Source organism: Argopecten irradians, chromosome 12, assembly GCF_041381155.1.
Source record: "Argopecten irradians isolate NY chromosome 12, Ai_NY, whole genome shotgun sequence".
NCBI lineage: Eukaryota > Metazoa > Mollusca > Bivalvia > Pectinida > Pectinidae > Argopecten > Argopecten irradians.
In genome coordinates, this window is record NC_091145.1 from 32387027 (window position 1) to 32405035 (window position 18009).

The 18009-nt window shown below is 33.3% G+C and overlaps 1 protein-coding gene across 1 annotated transcript in view; it reads right to left on the reverse strand.

Annotated features, from left to right (window-relative positions):
* LOC138304624 (ribitol-5-phosphate xylosyltransferase 1-like) overlaps positions 1 to 18009 on the reverse strand; it is a 122154-nt gene that overhangs the window by 33067 nt on the left and 71078 nt on the right. The window contains exon 3 of the mRNA XM_069244792.1: positions 3682 to 3781. Within this exon, the coding sequence (XP_069100893.1) occupies positions 3682 to 3781 (100 nt within the window). The remainder of the gene's footprint in view (positions 1 to 3681; positions 3782 to 18009) is intronic.

An 18009-nucleotide genomic window follows, 5' to 3' on the forward strand; every position in this document is an offset into this window, starting at 1 on the left:
GACAAAGAAAATAAATTAACATGTCAATCAACTTTTAATCTTGTTGAAAACAAATATGTTAGTAAACTTTCCATGCTGATAGTACACAAACATGTCAATAAATTGTCTATCTCAACAAATCACCGTGTTTTTTCTTCAATTTGGAACATGGTGGTTACAGGAGTAGATTTGGGAGTTTTCAATCAATATCTCTGTAAGTTCTTACATAAATATCTGAAATGATATATTAGGTGTCAAGTTTCAGACATTTTAGGTGAGCCGATATCCCTCTCAGTGCAACATTTCAAGGCCAAAGTGTCATTATCCAATAACTTCTAGCTGCCCAACTTCTGACTGATTGTAGTGGGATGGTTGGCAGACTGAGGTCAACAGGCAGAGTTCAACACACAGAGGTCAACTCCTTGACCTTGCATGTCTACTTGATCTCAAGGTCATAACGGCGGTAACTAGGGGCGACAAAGTTCAAGAACAGGCATAAAAAAGTTCTGGAGAAATCAATTATATGAAAAAAACTGTGCTAATTTTGATAAATCACTAGTACTCTTCTAGACCAGCTGGATTAAAGCATGTGAAACTCTGAAATACCTGTATAAATCACACATCAAATCATATCTGGTAATTTTTACTGAGATGTAATGCAACAGTTTGTGAATGGTAGCTAATGATCAACATCTACAGTACTAACTAGAAAGCTTTATAAGTTATAAGTCCCTCACTCCTCTCACAATGGCTAACTATTAACACCCTCTCACCACTACTCACTTATTTGAGACCACCATAGTGATATTTTACCAATACAAAATCATGAAGGTCACGCATGTGAAATCCACTTTTTAAAACATAAACTTTGTAGTATGTTATGTATACTATATTATGCACTTTCGGTGTGACTTGTAAATAGTGTTAAATACGGTCTCTGTCACTCAGCTGACGGAGCATGCTTCTTTGGCTCAGTCGGTAGAGCCGTAGATTTCCACGCCGGAGACCCGGGTTCGATTCCTGGTCGGGGCACTCGACAGGAATGTGTATTTTCCCTGTTCTTCTACATTGGCGCCCAACTAAATAACCCATGGTAGGTGGTTAAAGAGTCTCGGGTTGAGATTTAGGAAATCTCAAGAAAAACAGGGGGAGTAGTGTAAAAGGAGCGGGTCGGTGTGACTTGTACATAGTGTTAAATACGGTCTCTGTCACTCAGCTGACGGAGCATGCTTCTTTGGCTCAGTCGGTAGAGCCGTAGATTTCCACGCCGGAGACCCGGGTTCGATTCCTGGTCAGGGCACTCGACAGGAATGTGTATTTTCCCTGTTCTAGTATGTTATGTATACTATATTATGCACTTTCAGAAGGTCAATGAAACCTAAATTACATCTAAATCAGATCATTACTATGATTACATTATGAGATGGTTTTCTTAGAGCATAGTGAAAGGCAGATTGAATGGCTACAGCATATATCACTTATAGAAACACAAGTCTGTTCAAAACTGGTGCCTGCATGTATTCTTCATCCTTGCTTTGTAATCTAATATACTTTCAGAACTTTTCTCCATCCAAATTTCATTATGCAGAATTTAGTTTTCTATAAAAACAAGAGATCCCAGAAGGGTCTTGGCACCCACAAAAGAATGATCTATGTCCGACAAACAATAGAAGGATCTTTTCTCTGCTTTCCAAACTTTTACTACATATTCCTACATATGAAATTTTAGAAAGATGCTTTGAGTACTTTCTGAGATATATAACGGTAACAAACTTCGATTATCAAAATCCAAGATGGCTACCTGTCGGCCATCTTGTCCACCAATCGGTCCCAAAATGCAATATGCATAACCAGGGACATAGCGGACCATGTACATGGAATTTGAGACAGCTCCCTTTAGTACTTTTTGAGAAATAGCAGTAACAAACTTCAATTGTCAAAATCCAAGATGGCGGCCTGTCAGCCATCTTGTTGATCAATCGGTCCAAAATGCAATATGCAAAACAATGGCCATAGGGGAACCTACATGCGAAATTTGAGAAGAATCCCTTCAGCACTTTCTGAGAAGTAGCGGTAACAAGAATTGTTAACGGACGGAAGGACGGACGACGGACCACGTACAAAAAGCGATTTGAATAGCCCACCATCTGATGATGGTGGGCTAATAACTTAAAGAAAATACATTGAACATTAAAGGTTTTCTCATCAATGTTACATATTAGTTGAAATATTTAATCACAAATATTGTTTTCCTTTATGCTTCATGCTTTGAAAGCTAGTTTTTTTTTCTATCAGTATTCAAAGTTATACTTGATTTCTTAATCTTATAACTTTTGAAGTTTAAAAATATGAATAGCTTTATGATTGATGAATCTATAATCTAAGAAGAAGAAATGATATTTTCACTTTTGATTTTGCATGACTTGATTTCCATTGGCAGTGGAATTTTTCAGTGGAATTTCCACTGGAATTTTTAGAATCTGACATTGGAATTTCCAGTGCCAGTGGAATTTTCATTGGAATTTCAACTGAATTTTTTTAGAATTATTGAAATTTCCAGTGCCAGTGGAATTTTCATTAGAATTTCCACAAGAAATTCCACTGACACTACAATTTTCACTGGAAATCCCAGAATTCCACTGGAACTCCAGTGAAAAAAACATTCCAGTGGAATTCCAATGAAATTTTCTGTAGGGATATGCAAAACTAGACCCCTAGTGGAACCTACATGAGAAATTTGAGAAAAATTCCTTCAGCACTTTCTGAGAAATAGCGGTAACAAACCTTAACTATCAAAATCCAAGATGGCAGCCTGTCGGCCATCTTGTCAATCGATTGTTCCCAAAATGCAATATGCATAACCAGGGATCTAGAGGACCATGCACATGAAATTTGAGAAGAATCCCTTCAGCACTTTCTGAGAAATACCGGTAGTGGTAACAAACTTTAACTATCAAAATCCAAGATGGCGGCCTTTCGGCCATCTTGTTGACCGATTGGTCCCAAAATACAACATGCACAACAAGGGCCCTAGGAGAACCTACATATGAAATTGGAGAAAGATCCCTTTAGTACTTTCTGAGAAATAGCGGTAACAAGAATTGTTAACAGAAGGACGGAAGAAGGGATGGACGATGGACCACTGACAAAAAGCGATTTGAATAGAATATCTGAAGACATGTACCTTTGCAGGTTAAGGTTTATTTTAAAAAGAATACCTATCTCCATGGTAATACTAGTTAATTTGACTTTAATGACAGAAAAGGGGAAGAAGCCAATATGTAAATAGTAAATATTTCTCTCTGAGATAGTGCCTTGATGGGTTTTTTGGAATGATGACCTTCTCAGAGAAGCAATGACATTCAGAGAATCTCATAAGCATGTTCTTTAGGTTATTTTTAAATCCTCCCACTAGGAATCACAGACAAATATATAAAATTGACATATACATGTAACTTTAAGTTTTTTTCCAACTGAGCCACATGAATATCAAGATTAGAACTTTTTTGTCAAAAGGGATGATATTCAGCATTTTGACAAATTTGACCTTCCAGTGACCTTGAGTAATGGTGAATACTATTTTTATCAACATACTACCCAGCAGATATGTGCTTCAGATGAGCTGAACCTAGGATTAATCATCTGAACACTACTATGACTTTCAGGATGTGATCTTATTTCCATTGTCTCGCTACCACTTACCTAAACTTAATTTTTCCAATTGTTTTCTCTCCATAACTCCAAATCCCCTGTAGCCTTTTCTCCAGAGCGCCATCAAAGATGTGTTCCCACAGGTAAAGGCCTGTAATTACAGTAAAACAAGAGATCAGAATCAAATTTGTAAACCATTATACCAGTAATCACAATATAAAGGTCTAAGAGAAGGAACAGCTGATTGGAAGATATAAGCATCTGATTTAAATGGATTTATTTTGTATATATCTTCCCTTTGACAAATGTAGGTAGATGTAGGGTCATCAGTTCCGTCTTTACATATCACAGTTATCTCCCCTTGTAGGTGATAATTATTTTGTGAGCAAAATTGTAATTTATCTGATGAAATTTAAAAAAACCCAATATGTTATCCTCACAAACCAATGATGTAACAATTAATACCAACTATTAAGGGTAGATAACTCTGTAATATATAATAAATGACGTATTACATAAAGGAAGTGGAGGAATGTCAGAGTACTCAGAGAAAAAAAACCACCCGGCCTACAGTCAGTACCTAAAACAACTGCCCCAGATCAATTTCCAACTTGACCTGATAAGTATCTGGCTTCGTGCACATGGTAATACTAGGTTTGTTAGGACACATTAACCACTTGGTCTGATCAATATATTCTTTATCTGCATATTTCAGAGTTATCTGCCTTGTGGGTAGGTATATGATTGTGACATTTTGTGTTGGCAAGAGTAACGTCATGCTTTTCAGAGAAACAGATGTGAGTTTCGCTCATAAATTAATGACACTACATTGACATCAGCAGCACCTACCCGCAAGGGAGGTAATAATCTTATTAAATATGCAAAGATAGAATAAGTAATATATAAATATAAATAATATGTATTCAGTTGCTAATCAACCAGTGCAGGTATTTGTTAATTCAAAGCACTACATGCTAATCAAAACGAGTAAAATTAATATTTGTCCAGTTTTTCTCCTTATTCAACTCCCTGCAGAATATTTAAATAGGGATTGAATTACTCTTTTATGTTAACCATGCTTGTATGGAGCAATTCCTCTAAGAATATATTCTATGGGGCGCGTTAGCTAACACGCCCTGTATTGAATTATATTTCAATATAATTCAATACATATATAATATATATATATATATATTATATTCTTTTTGAAGAACAGCGGCAGTTTGGAAAATGTTGGATAGCGATCGCAGATTTGTTTTAGTTTTTTTTCTATTTTCATTCTATCACAAGGATATTCAACATTTATTTATTATATTATATACTATATATTATACCCACACGACTTTTTATTTATATTTTATGCAATAAAATCGTCATTTGAAAGTGACGTAATTATTCAATAAAAGTCGGTCACAAGTGGGAGGAGCTTACTCAATTAAACAGCTAATGATGACTCTTCACGTAAGATATAATTATTCATCCGCGACGGCAAAAAAGTTAAATATTTTAGTGTAAAATAAACATGACAAACAAAGTAAATTTCAGAGATATTTCATATAATCAGATCAGATATTTAAATATATATTAAATTTTGCTTACAGATAATATATAGCGTAATAACATAAAGTATTTCTACTCGGCCACATGTGTGACCGTTATTGTGCAGCGAGGCGAAGCTGACTCACGCTAACACACGCTTACACATTGGAGTTTGCCGAAGTTGTCAAAACACCAGTGTTCAAGAGCTCAAGGTGTTTGAGAATGTCGTCTGACTTGACGATATTGCATCCTTAGGAGCCATGTGATTATATAATCTACACTTAGATCAATCGCAATTGATAGTTGGAATGAATAGATGGATACAATGTATTTGTGATGACCCATAATTGTCAACACATGGATTACTAGCGGTGCATGTTTTATATTACACACGATTAATTTCTCAAAGAACAAAGACAAGAGGATATGTTTATAACTGACCTCTGTCAGAGGGCCTCGCCCCAAAGACTTGATCGTAGGACGAACACAGACACAGAGGTAATGTTTACAAATGAAAACGCTACACATCGCCTCGGTCGGGATATTTTTTCCCTGTTTCTTTCTTTATACAATTGTTAATTTAAAAATGTTTGTATCATATATAAATATGAAACATATATGTATTATTTACATTCTTCCAAAATTCTATGAAAAACAACAATACACACCTGATGTTGTGTCAAAATATTAACAAAGCCATGTGTTTCTTTTTAAAAATGTAGCCCCTTTACCTTGCATAAAACATTTTCATACGCAAGTTCAAAGTTCAATGTTATCATGCAGTTATGGTAAACAAAGTCTGCTAGTACTTGCGTATAGTGAACAAGCCAAGCAAGTGTAAATATAATAAAATGGTATTGAACAGCTAGCAATCATACAGAACGAACGCAAAGACAGCATGATCTCAGAGCCCTGGGACATGTACATTGCTTTAGATTCTTCAGTTTGTTAACCCTTCATTTGATAATCTGAACATGTAACAGCCCTCTCCTGATATCAATACTTGAAATCACACAGCTTTTCAATAATGTCACCACAAGAAACGAAGATAAGATATATACATGAAAACACTTGATTAAAATGTCAATGAACTTTCTTTCCTATATTGTATCTGTACACACCAAATATGTAAGATCTATTGGAAAAAATCTGGACATGTCTTGAAAACGTTCTCTCTGAAATTTGCCTGTCAAGAAGAATTTGGAAAGGTTTTAGCAGTATTGATGTTTTTGTATTGAATGAAGACAACCGCAGGCAGCGTGTCTGACAATGTGTCGACTGAGGCGTGAACCATGCTGGCCAAAAACAAAATAAGACAGTATGACCAAAACTGCCTGTCTTTGTCTCAATCATCTAATATCCTCGGAATGCGGAAATTGGTTTTTAATAATTCTGTCATCTTTCGTAGTACTTTACGATTTGGATTTTGACATTGGCGTCAACAAAAAGCGTCTGACGCCTCAATATTGACTAAATTCCGCAGTATGGTGTTGGCTACCATTGTTTCAGTTATTGCCAATATTGAAAATAACACTTTTTTAATCAAACAAATAGTATCAGACACAAAATACAATATTATGATTACGCAGACTTATAATTTGGTTGTACGCTCCATGTGAGAATTTATGGCTCTGCTCTGCCAAAGTGGATCTAGTATAATGTGTTTGTCTTCGGTGGAGGTATTGATGCAATTATTCTTCAATAAGGATCATAAATCAGGATTTAGTGCAGGCCATCATGAAGATTTTCCAGATAAGCAACTTTTAAAAAAGAAAAACTCAGGCAATATTTTTCTGTTTTAACGAGATAATTCCATGATTGACAGCTTTGGTCATTGTCACTGACAACAGTATGAAATATAGTGATTTTAATTTGATCTAAATAGTTTTCATAGTAATAAAAAATGCAAAAATATTATTTCAAAATTTGTAATTGTTGATAATGAATATGTTCAAAATGAAAGCACTTGAACAACACTTTAATTTCCCTTAAGAATATAGTTTACTAGTAATTATCACCAATTAGGGTTAACATTGCTTTATCAAGTAACTCCACTAGCTCTCATTAGTAGAGTCATCTTATTCCACTTTAAACACTTTAAACTGCCAGGTGAAGTTATCAAAACAGATATATAGCCAACAACATTTCAGAAAGTGAAACTTTTCTACTGGAACCATGCTCTGTCAGTGTGGACAGAATCACAGAGAGCACAAAGGTACTAAAAACTATAAACCAGCAAGATAGACCAGACACCAATGTACCTACACAAATCTGTGTTGTTTGTGTTGAAGCCTAACTCATTCACCCCTGGAGACACATTTGGACTCGTCTAATTCAAACACTGGAACAGTTCATTATGAATTTTCAGGGGTGAATGACATAATTCTAACAGTATACCAGTAAATGTTCATAACCATTTTTAAAATAATTAAAACAAAGGCCCATTTTATACGTGACAATCTTTCTTAACAAATAATATTGAAAACAAAACTTTGTCTTATGTGTGAAAAAGAATATTAAGTCTTCTGTTTCATTATAAAGCAACTATTGTATCAGAAATAAATAGATTTTTTTATCGAGTCTGGTTTTCTCATCTGTTCGTCTGATGTCGCCATCTAATTTGTTTACAGACAGACAAGCCAATCACGACTATTAATTAGGGAAAGACATTCTCGTTAGTTTTCTTTTAATGAAATCTGATTGGTTGATTTTTCTCTCTGATCTAACAAATTTATTTTCAATTTACCTACATTCTTGAGAATATTTGTGGCTTCAACAGCTGATAACAAACGAAATATCTATCAATGTTCCAAATTAACAACATCACACATTTGTCTTCAAAATGTCTGCAAAGCACACAAGCTGGACTAGCATGGCGTATAATTTATCATGGACTAAAAAGGAAACTGCTGATTGTCATACAACAATTAGTCTTACAAAGGTTATGCTTGGTTAGGTATGTAAGAGAAGATGATCGTTAATTTTAACCTCAACATGAACAGGTAGACTTACAGGTAATATACAAGTATTATACAGTATCACATCTAAATGATACACAGGCCAGCAGGTAATATACAAGTATTATACAGTATCACATCTAAATAATACACAGGCCAGCAGGTAATATACAAGTATTATACAGTATCACATCTAAATAATACACAGACCAGCAGGTAATATACAAGTATTATACAGTATCACATCTAAATAATACACAGGCCAGCAGGTAATATACAAGTATTATACAGTATCACATCTAAATAATACACAGGCCAGCAGGTAATATACAAGTATTATACAGTATCACATCTAAATAATACACAGGCCAGCAGGTAATATACAAGTATTATACAGTATCACATCTAAATAATACACAGACCAGCAGGTAATATACAAGTATTATACAGTATTACATCTAAATAATACACAGCCAGCAGGTAATATACAAGTATTATACAGTATCACATCTAAATAATACACAGGCCAGCAGGTAATATACAAGTATTATACAGTATTACATCTAAATAATACACAGACCAGCAGGTAATATACAAGTATTATACAGTATCACATCTAAATAATACACAGGCCAGCAGGTAATATACAAGTATTATACAGTATCACATCTAAATAATACACAGACCAGCAGGTAATATACAAGTATTATACAGTATCACATCTAAATATACCAGCCAGCAGGTAATATACAAGTATTATACAGTATCACATCTAAATAATACACAGCCAGCAGGTAATATACAAGTATTATACAGTATCACATCTAAATAATACACAGGCCAGCAGGTAATATACAAGTATTATACAGTATCACATCTAAATAATACACAGGCCAGCAGGTAATATACAAGTATTATACAGTATCACATCTAAATAATACACAGGCCAGCAGGTAATATACAAGTATTATACAGTATTACATCTAAATAATACACAGGCCAGCAGGTAATATACAAGTATTATACAGTATCACATCTAAATAATACATAGGCCAGCAGGTAATATACAAGTATTATACAGTATCACATCTAAATAATACACAGGCCAGCAGGTAATATACAAGTATTATACAGTATTACATCTAAATAATACACAGGCCAGCAGGTAATATACAAGTATTATACAGTATCACATCTAAATAATACACAGGCCAGCAGGTAATATACAAGTATTATACAGTATCACATCTAAATAATACACAGGCCAGCAGGTAATATACAAGTATTATACAGTATTACATCTAAATAATACACAGGCCAGCAGGTAATATACAAGTATTATACAGTATCACATCTAAATAGTACATAGGCCAGCAGGTAATATACAAGTATATTATACAGTATCACATCTAAATAATACACAGGACCAGCAGGTAATATACAAGTATTATACAGTATTACATCTAAATAATACACATGCCAGCAGGTAATATACAAGTATTATACAGTATCACATCTAAATAATACATAGGCCAGCAGGTAATATACAAGTATTATACAGAATCACATCTAAATAATACACAGGCCAGCAGGTAATATACAAGTATTATACAGTATTACATCTAAATAATACACAGGCCAGCAGGTAATATACAAGTATTATACAGTATCACATCTAAATAATACACAGGCCAGCAGGTAATATACAAGTATTATACAGTATCACATCTAAATAATACACAGGCCAGCAGGTAATATACAAGTATTATACAGTATCACATCTAAATAATACACAGGCCAGCAGGTAATATACAAGTATTATACAGTATCACATCTAAATAATACACAGGCCAGCAGGTAATATACAAGTATTATACAGTATCACATCTAAATAATACACAGGCCAGCAGGTAATATACAAGTATTATACAGTATCACATCTAAATAATACACAGGCCAGCAGGTAATATACAAGTATTATACAGTATCACATCTAAATAATACACAGGCCAGCAGGTAATATACAAGTATTATACAGTATCACATCTAAATAATACACAGGCCAGCAGGTAATATACAAGTATTATACAGTATCACATCTAAATAATACACAGGCCAGCAGGTAATATACAAGTATTATACAGTATCACATCTAAATAATACACAGGCCAGCAGGTAATATACAAGTATTATACAGTATCACATCTAAATAATACACAGGCCAGCAGGTAATATACAAGTATTATACAGTATCACATCTAAATAATAATACACAGGCCAGCAGGTAATATACAAGTATTATACAGTATCACATCTAAATAATACATAGGCCAGCAGGTAATATACAAGTATTATACATATCACATCTAAATAATACATAGGCCAGCAGGTAATATACAAGTATTATACAGTATCACATCTAAATAATACATAGGCCAGCAGGTAATATACAAGTATTATACAGTATCACATCTAAATAATACATAGGCCAGCAGGTAATATACAAGTATTATACAGTATCACATCTAAATAATACATAGGCCAGCAGGTAATATACAAGTATTATACAGTATCACATCTAAATAATACAGAGGCCAGCAGGTAATATACAAGTATTATACAGTATCACATCTAAATAATACACAGGCCAGCAGGTAATATACAAGTATTATACAGTATCACATCTAAATAATACACAGGCCAGCAGGTAATATACAAGTATTATACAGTATCACATCTAAATATACACAGGCCAGCAGGTAATATACAAGTATTATACAGTATCACATCTAAATAATACACAGGCCAGCAGGTAATATACAAGTATTATACAGTATTACATCTAAATAATACACAGGCCAGCAGGTAATATACAAGTATTATACAGTATCACATCTAAATAATACACAGGCCAGCAGGTAATATACAAGTATTATACAGTATCACATCTAAATAATACACAGGCCAGCAGGTAATATACAAGTATTATACAGTATCACATCTAAATAATACACAGGCCAGCAGGTAATATACAAGTATTATACAGTATCACATCTAAATAATACACAGGCCAGCAGGTAATATACAAGTATTATACAGTATTACATCTAAATAATACACAGGCCAGCAGGTAATATACAAGTATTATACAGTATCACATCTAAATAATACACAGGCCAGCAGGTAATATACAAGTATTAGACAGTATCACATCTAAATAATACACAGGCCAGCAGGTAATATACAAGTATTATACAGTATTACATCTAAATAATACACAGGCCAGCAGGTAATATACAAGTATTAGACAGTATCACATCTAAATAATACACAGGCCAGCAGGTAATATACAAGTATTATACAGTATTACATCTAAATAATACACAGGCCAGCAGGTAATATACAAGTATTATACAGTATCACATCTAAATAATACACAGGCCAGCAGGTAATATACAAGTATTATACAGTATCACATCTAAATAATACACAGGCCAGCAGGTAATATACAAGTATTATACAGTATTACATCTAAATAATACACAGGCCAGCAGGTAATATACAAGTATTATACAGTATCACATCTAAAATAATACACAGGCCAGCAGGTAATATACAAGTATTATACAGTATCACATCTAAATAATACACAGGCCAGCAGGTAATATACAAGTATTATACAGTATCACATCTAAATAATACACAGGCCAGCAGGTAATATACAAGTATTATACAGTATCACATCTAAATAATACACAGGCCAGCAGGTAATATACAAGTATTATACAGTATCACATCTAAATAATACACAGGCCAGCACCTTAATATACAATGGTATTCAGAGCCATACTTCTTGCACAACTATCGCTAAATAAGCTGCATACATCATCATATACCAATTATTGCACCTTAATTGTCAATGGTTCAATTCAGAAATGAAAATTACAATTGCTCTATTAGTACTTGAAAGTATATTATGTCTTTACTTAGATATGCATTTGTTTTTGTATTGTGATACATGGTATATATGGTAATTACAAATTTCATTTGCTTCAAAACACATATGCTTTGAATACTTCATTTTCTCCCATGAAGTTAAAATTTAGTTGAAACCAACCTATATTTAATCATTTATTGCCCAATGTTTGAAAACTTGTCCTCAATATTTGAAAAAAAGAGAAGGAAAACGAAAGTCTGCCTCTGACTTTTAATGACAGGTTATGGTACCTACAGATACATCAAACACAGACGCGATGGTAACAATACATTGTATCAAATCTCTCTCTCCTCTCCGTCACTGTCATCCAGTCCTTCAGTAAATGTCTGACAACGCCGAAAGCTTCGAGTCATTCTTACAATCGAGGATGATAAAATACACACTCAGAAAAGGCGCCAACCTTTAAACAATTGCGAAGGTTAAAGTTCTCGGAAATGGCAACCGCACAGTCAAGATCATATACAGTTAAGTTTAAATATCTTCATGTTCAAATTTTACCATTTATGCAGGTTAGATATCTAGAACCTGTAACAATACTTGCAACATCACATACGACTAGGAATGTATAATAGACAACATTCAGTACAGAAAATGTCAATTTCATAGGGCAAAAAGACATCATAACGACCAACTAGTGAAATAGATCTTTTTCAATAGGTCTTTCAATGTTATATCACAAGATCGGATCAACATATGCCAGTAAGTTACGCAATCAAACAATGGATAGAGAATAAATTACTTGGTGGAATCTATTTCCTTCGTCAGCGTGAGGTGGTGGCAGGAAGTAAGGCTGTATACCATCTATCTCAATTATTGAAAACGTCTCCAATTACAAATGTCGGAAAAGGACCAAAATAGGAATAATGAAGCCCGAAAAAGTCTATCAATGGTGTTTTTGTAGGAGCTGCAAAAATGAATCTATGTACCGGGACATTTTAATCACCACTGCTTCCATGCAATGATTGTCGGAGTGCATTCATCATGGACAAACACTTAATAATGTATATCTTCATTATATGGTGGACATAAACTTGCGGTTACAACATAAGAACGTGTTTTAACGTCTTTTAAATAGTGAAGCATGCATGGGTGGGATATCTTGTTTCTTGGAGATATTGGCTAAAACTTCTATATTTTCTTTTATTGAATTACATGTACATATATGTTCAGATTTTGACATAATGTGTTGAAAATCATAAACCGGAAACCATAATATGAGTGGTTTAATGTCCTATCAACAGCCAGGTCATTTAAGGAAGTGCCAGATTTAGGAGCTGAAAAAAGCCAGAGTATTAAAAAAAAACCACTGGCTTATGGTGACAGTATTCAAACTCACAACCCAGAGGTGGAGGGCTAGTGGTAATAAGTTGAGACATCTTAATCACTCAGCCACTGCGGTGATCATCATTATTAATGATGAATTTGAATGCAAACTGTTTTATTTTTTGAAAAACAGAATCTGATATAAAAGAATAGCTTTTTAAGTATGCATTTTTAATTCTTTATTTTACAATGTGAGTATGGCATTTTAAGTTACCAATATGAGAGTTGAAATTTTATCCAATATAGGCTTATATACTAATTATCATATTGTTAATTAATTCCGATTAACACCTAATTAACAAACTATATATATATCTAATAATAATTAGATGTATATGGCATTGAATTATCAAAAAGCAATTAAGATTGTTCAAATATAATACTTATAATGAATTTTACTTTTACGAAATAAATTTCTTAATAAAACATGATTGTTTTCAGCTTTTTCAAACTTCTTTTAAATTCTTCAAATAAATAAATTCCATAAGAGATTGAATTAACCAATCATATAATTATAATTATTGTAGCCACATATCCTGTATTTTCACACATGTGTACGCATTCATTGCTGAAACAAGCTTTAAAGCAATTGATATAAACAATCGAAATGCAAAAGCTGAGTATGGTACCCTACCCTTTTTCACTACAGTTTGGGCTCTAAATTTAGTGTTTCACTTTCAGTTTGGGTTTTGAATTCTGTTTTACTTTCAGTTTGGGCTCTTAATTATGTTTTACTTTCAGTTTGGGCTCTAAATCTGTTTTACTTTTAGTTTGGGCTCTAAATTCTATTTTCTTTTATTTTGGACTCTAAATTCTGTTTTACTTTCATTTTTGCTCTTAAAGCTAAATTCTGTTTTTTAAAGCTGTTTTACTTTCATTTTGGCTCTAAAATGCTATTAGAAAATACCCTCAGGTAATCAACCTACAAAGTAAATTCAAACTGTTTATTCCATTATAGGTTTTATTTTGAATTCTGAATAGATACATTTCAGAAGCATTAAAATGTTTTCCTTCCAAATTATTCTCTTTCTTTCATTAATTAGGTATATTTTCTAGCATTTATAAGCCTTATGGCCAAATTCATGTTTTCTTTTTGGAAAAAAAACCCCAAAAAAACCCAACCTTTTGCTTTTTGTGAAACTTCAACGAGGCCCAGGTGTTAGCTTTATGCAATCACCATAAACTGAGTGCAGGATATATCTGTTCTTTTAAGGCCAACCAGTCTAATTCACTTTATATACCTTACTTCACAAAAGAGTTCAACAGATTGACATGACCTGCATGACTAGTCCAAATACCATTTTATATTTCTCGTGTGCATTCTTATTATTGCTCTGCACAATGTAAAAGATCAAGGACACACACATTTTCTGCTTTAGGATTATTCCTTAAACTTTCAAGTTACTATGGGGAAAAGTTTTGTTCTTGCTTTAAAATCATCTTAGATATATGGCTATTATTTTCAGTGAGGACTCACAGCTTTAGCCCTCATCACTTAGTATGTGCCCATGGATCAATCTGTCATACCATGTAACAACAGTGTTGGCAACAGCAGTTACCACAGAGCCGAGACCATTCTACAGACAAACTATCTCAGGAAGCACCGCCATACCGACAGAGCACTTCTGTCATATTTCTCTGTAAGACCTATAGGACTCTAGACTTAGTGCTCACGGTCACATTTAAAACACTAGGCGACACAAGTTACTGACTTTTTAAAACTGTCTGAAATAAAGATGCAGAGTTTGTTTAATGGAAGCGGACTGGAATCAATAGCTACAATAGCTGATGGGATTCTGTAGTATAAACATATAGGATGACATATTGTTACTATAGGGTCTGTTAGAAACTCTTAGACTCACTGCCTGATCCTTGTCCGGACCACTTTTGGCAGGTATTGAAATACTGGGAGAATATTTTTATTGATCCTAATGTCAAGACAACTTATGGCAGGTACTGAAATATTGGAAGAATTATTTTTTTTGATCCTAATGTCCAGACAAAGGTATTGAAATTTTTAGAGAATTTTGTTTAGTATTGAAATTCTGTGATCACATGTATGGACATCATGAAAATCAATTGATATTTTTCGGTACAATTGTATATCACAGAATTTTAGGCTAGTACTGAAAATACAGAAAATTATTTACTGGTAGATGAAATGTCTGGACCTCATGACCATCATGTGATCAAGTAATTTGTATCACAAATTTTTATAGATGACATATATGGACATCATGACCATCATGTGATCAAGTAATTTGTATCACAAACTTTTGTAGATAAAATGTCTCGACATCATAATCAAAGGAGAATTTTTTATCATCCACTTTTGGCTTAGAACTAAATTCTGGTAATTTGTTTTGAATAATTTAATTATTTGAAAAATACTTTTTAAACATGAGATGAAATGTATCAGGACATCAATGATAATCAAGCGATAAAGTACAAGGTTGTTGGTATTCTTTAAGTTCCTTTAATTCTCTGAAGTATCGGTAGTGTAGATAGTAGGATTTGTTTCATTATCTAGAATCAGAGTAAAAGATGTCCACCAACATCAAAGCTAGGTTTCCACAATCCGAGCACCTGTTAGGATGTGATTGTCCAATAGATTAACAGAACACAGAGAGCACTCAGCCAATTAAATTACAGTTAAAGATCACATGATCCACCTACTCTCTAATCAGAAAAAGAGTTTAATGACCATCATTACGGATTTGATGGTGATTGTCTAATTCTAATTACCACAACATGCAGTATACGAAAACTCAAAATAACAAAGGTTCTCTTTGAGATAAATTAACTGTATCATACAAATATTGGTTAAAGATGAGAAATTGGTTTCGAAATCTTGTTTTACTAATCACGTTATTTTTTCCCTTCTTTCCGATTTTCAAATTATTTAAACATTTTACTAAAAATCATAAATCAAATATATTGAAATAGTAACAAAGCCATAAAATTTCCATTCATGAAATTACTCTAACGCCTGCAATCCTAAAAGGGATTTTCAAGGACCTGAAGTTACAGGGAATATATTAGACAAAGTATCAGAGTTTCACATTCCATTATGTAATGAAACCAGTACACAGGCATCAAATCAATTATCATTTGATTTGAGAGCACTTTACAATTGATATCCTGCAATAGAACCAAGAAAATGTGTTGCCTTGCAAAATTAATTCAAAGTTTTAGCAGATTTGAATTTAGAAGCAATCAATCCTGAGACAGCGAGCTTAACAGCTGTAGATGAACCCAAGATGTCTTGCTGATAAATCTTGATCTTAAAGATAATTTTCAGGACTTAACACTTCCAAAGAAAAGATCTATAACATATTAGGATGGGATCATTGAGTCAGAGATGTAGTTTAGAGTCTCTTCCTGGAATACAACCCTTACATGAGTATCATATACCATCATTCATGTAGTTTAGAGTCTCTTCCTGGAATACAACCAAAAACCTTCCGTCCAAGATAAAACGACAGGAATTCAAATAAGTGTTTCAAGAATAAATTAAAGCAATGAAATATTCATTGGGCAAAAACAGATTTATCAACAGGATTTTCCTGTTTCCTTTTTTTTTTTTGGAATTTATTTTATTCTGTTGTAGCATAACGGAGGTGACATATAAAATGTTTGGGCTTTCAGACCAGTATATTCAACATGTACCTATGGTGATCTTACTGACATTACAGTTGTCTAAAATGTATGTTGTCATGCATCATACAAATGAACAATTATAAACCAATTCACACACCCATTTTCCACACATTGCTTGGTGATAAATGTCTAATAATCCAGCCATCAGAAGACATATGTATATACAACATAGCAGAATTTCTAGGAAATTTCATCTCACAAACTGTGAATAAATGGGGATTTGTTATGAAAATTGCTATCTGAGGCTGGCTTGATGTTGAAATCTACATATTTAACTGATAAATGTTTGCCAATGTGCTGATAAGTTGTGAGAGGATAAACCCTTCACATTTATCTTACAATATCCATCAATCCAGCAAAGCTTAATTCTGTGAAATTACTCATTCAAGTGATTTGGCATAGATAGCGCAATGATGGCCCATATTTTCAGTAACTGTCATTGCCTCTGATAGCTTTTGATATTCAAAGCCAAAAATATGTATATTGTATTAGACCAAAAATTTAATCAAGTAGTCAACAACATGAATAACCACACCATTTACGGGGATGAACCAAAATTACTAAAATTAATTAATCAGAAGGGTGTAGTTACAGCTTATGAAAGACAATAAAGTAAATGCAATTTTTGCCTTTATGTACATGAGATAACTATTATCCTTTGAGAAATAGCCTATATATCTGATGAGGATCAGTAAAACGGTAGGGGTGATTATTAGCCTATATATCTGATGAGGATCAGTAAAACGGTAGGGGTGATTATTAAGTTAAATCATTATATTCAAGGTTATTATTGAAAAAAAACCCATACCATATGAAAAAAAAATCAATTTTCTTTTGAATGTCAACAGAGTTTCTATAGATAATCCAGTAATTTTAACAATTAAGATATATTCATTCCTTAGA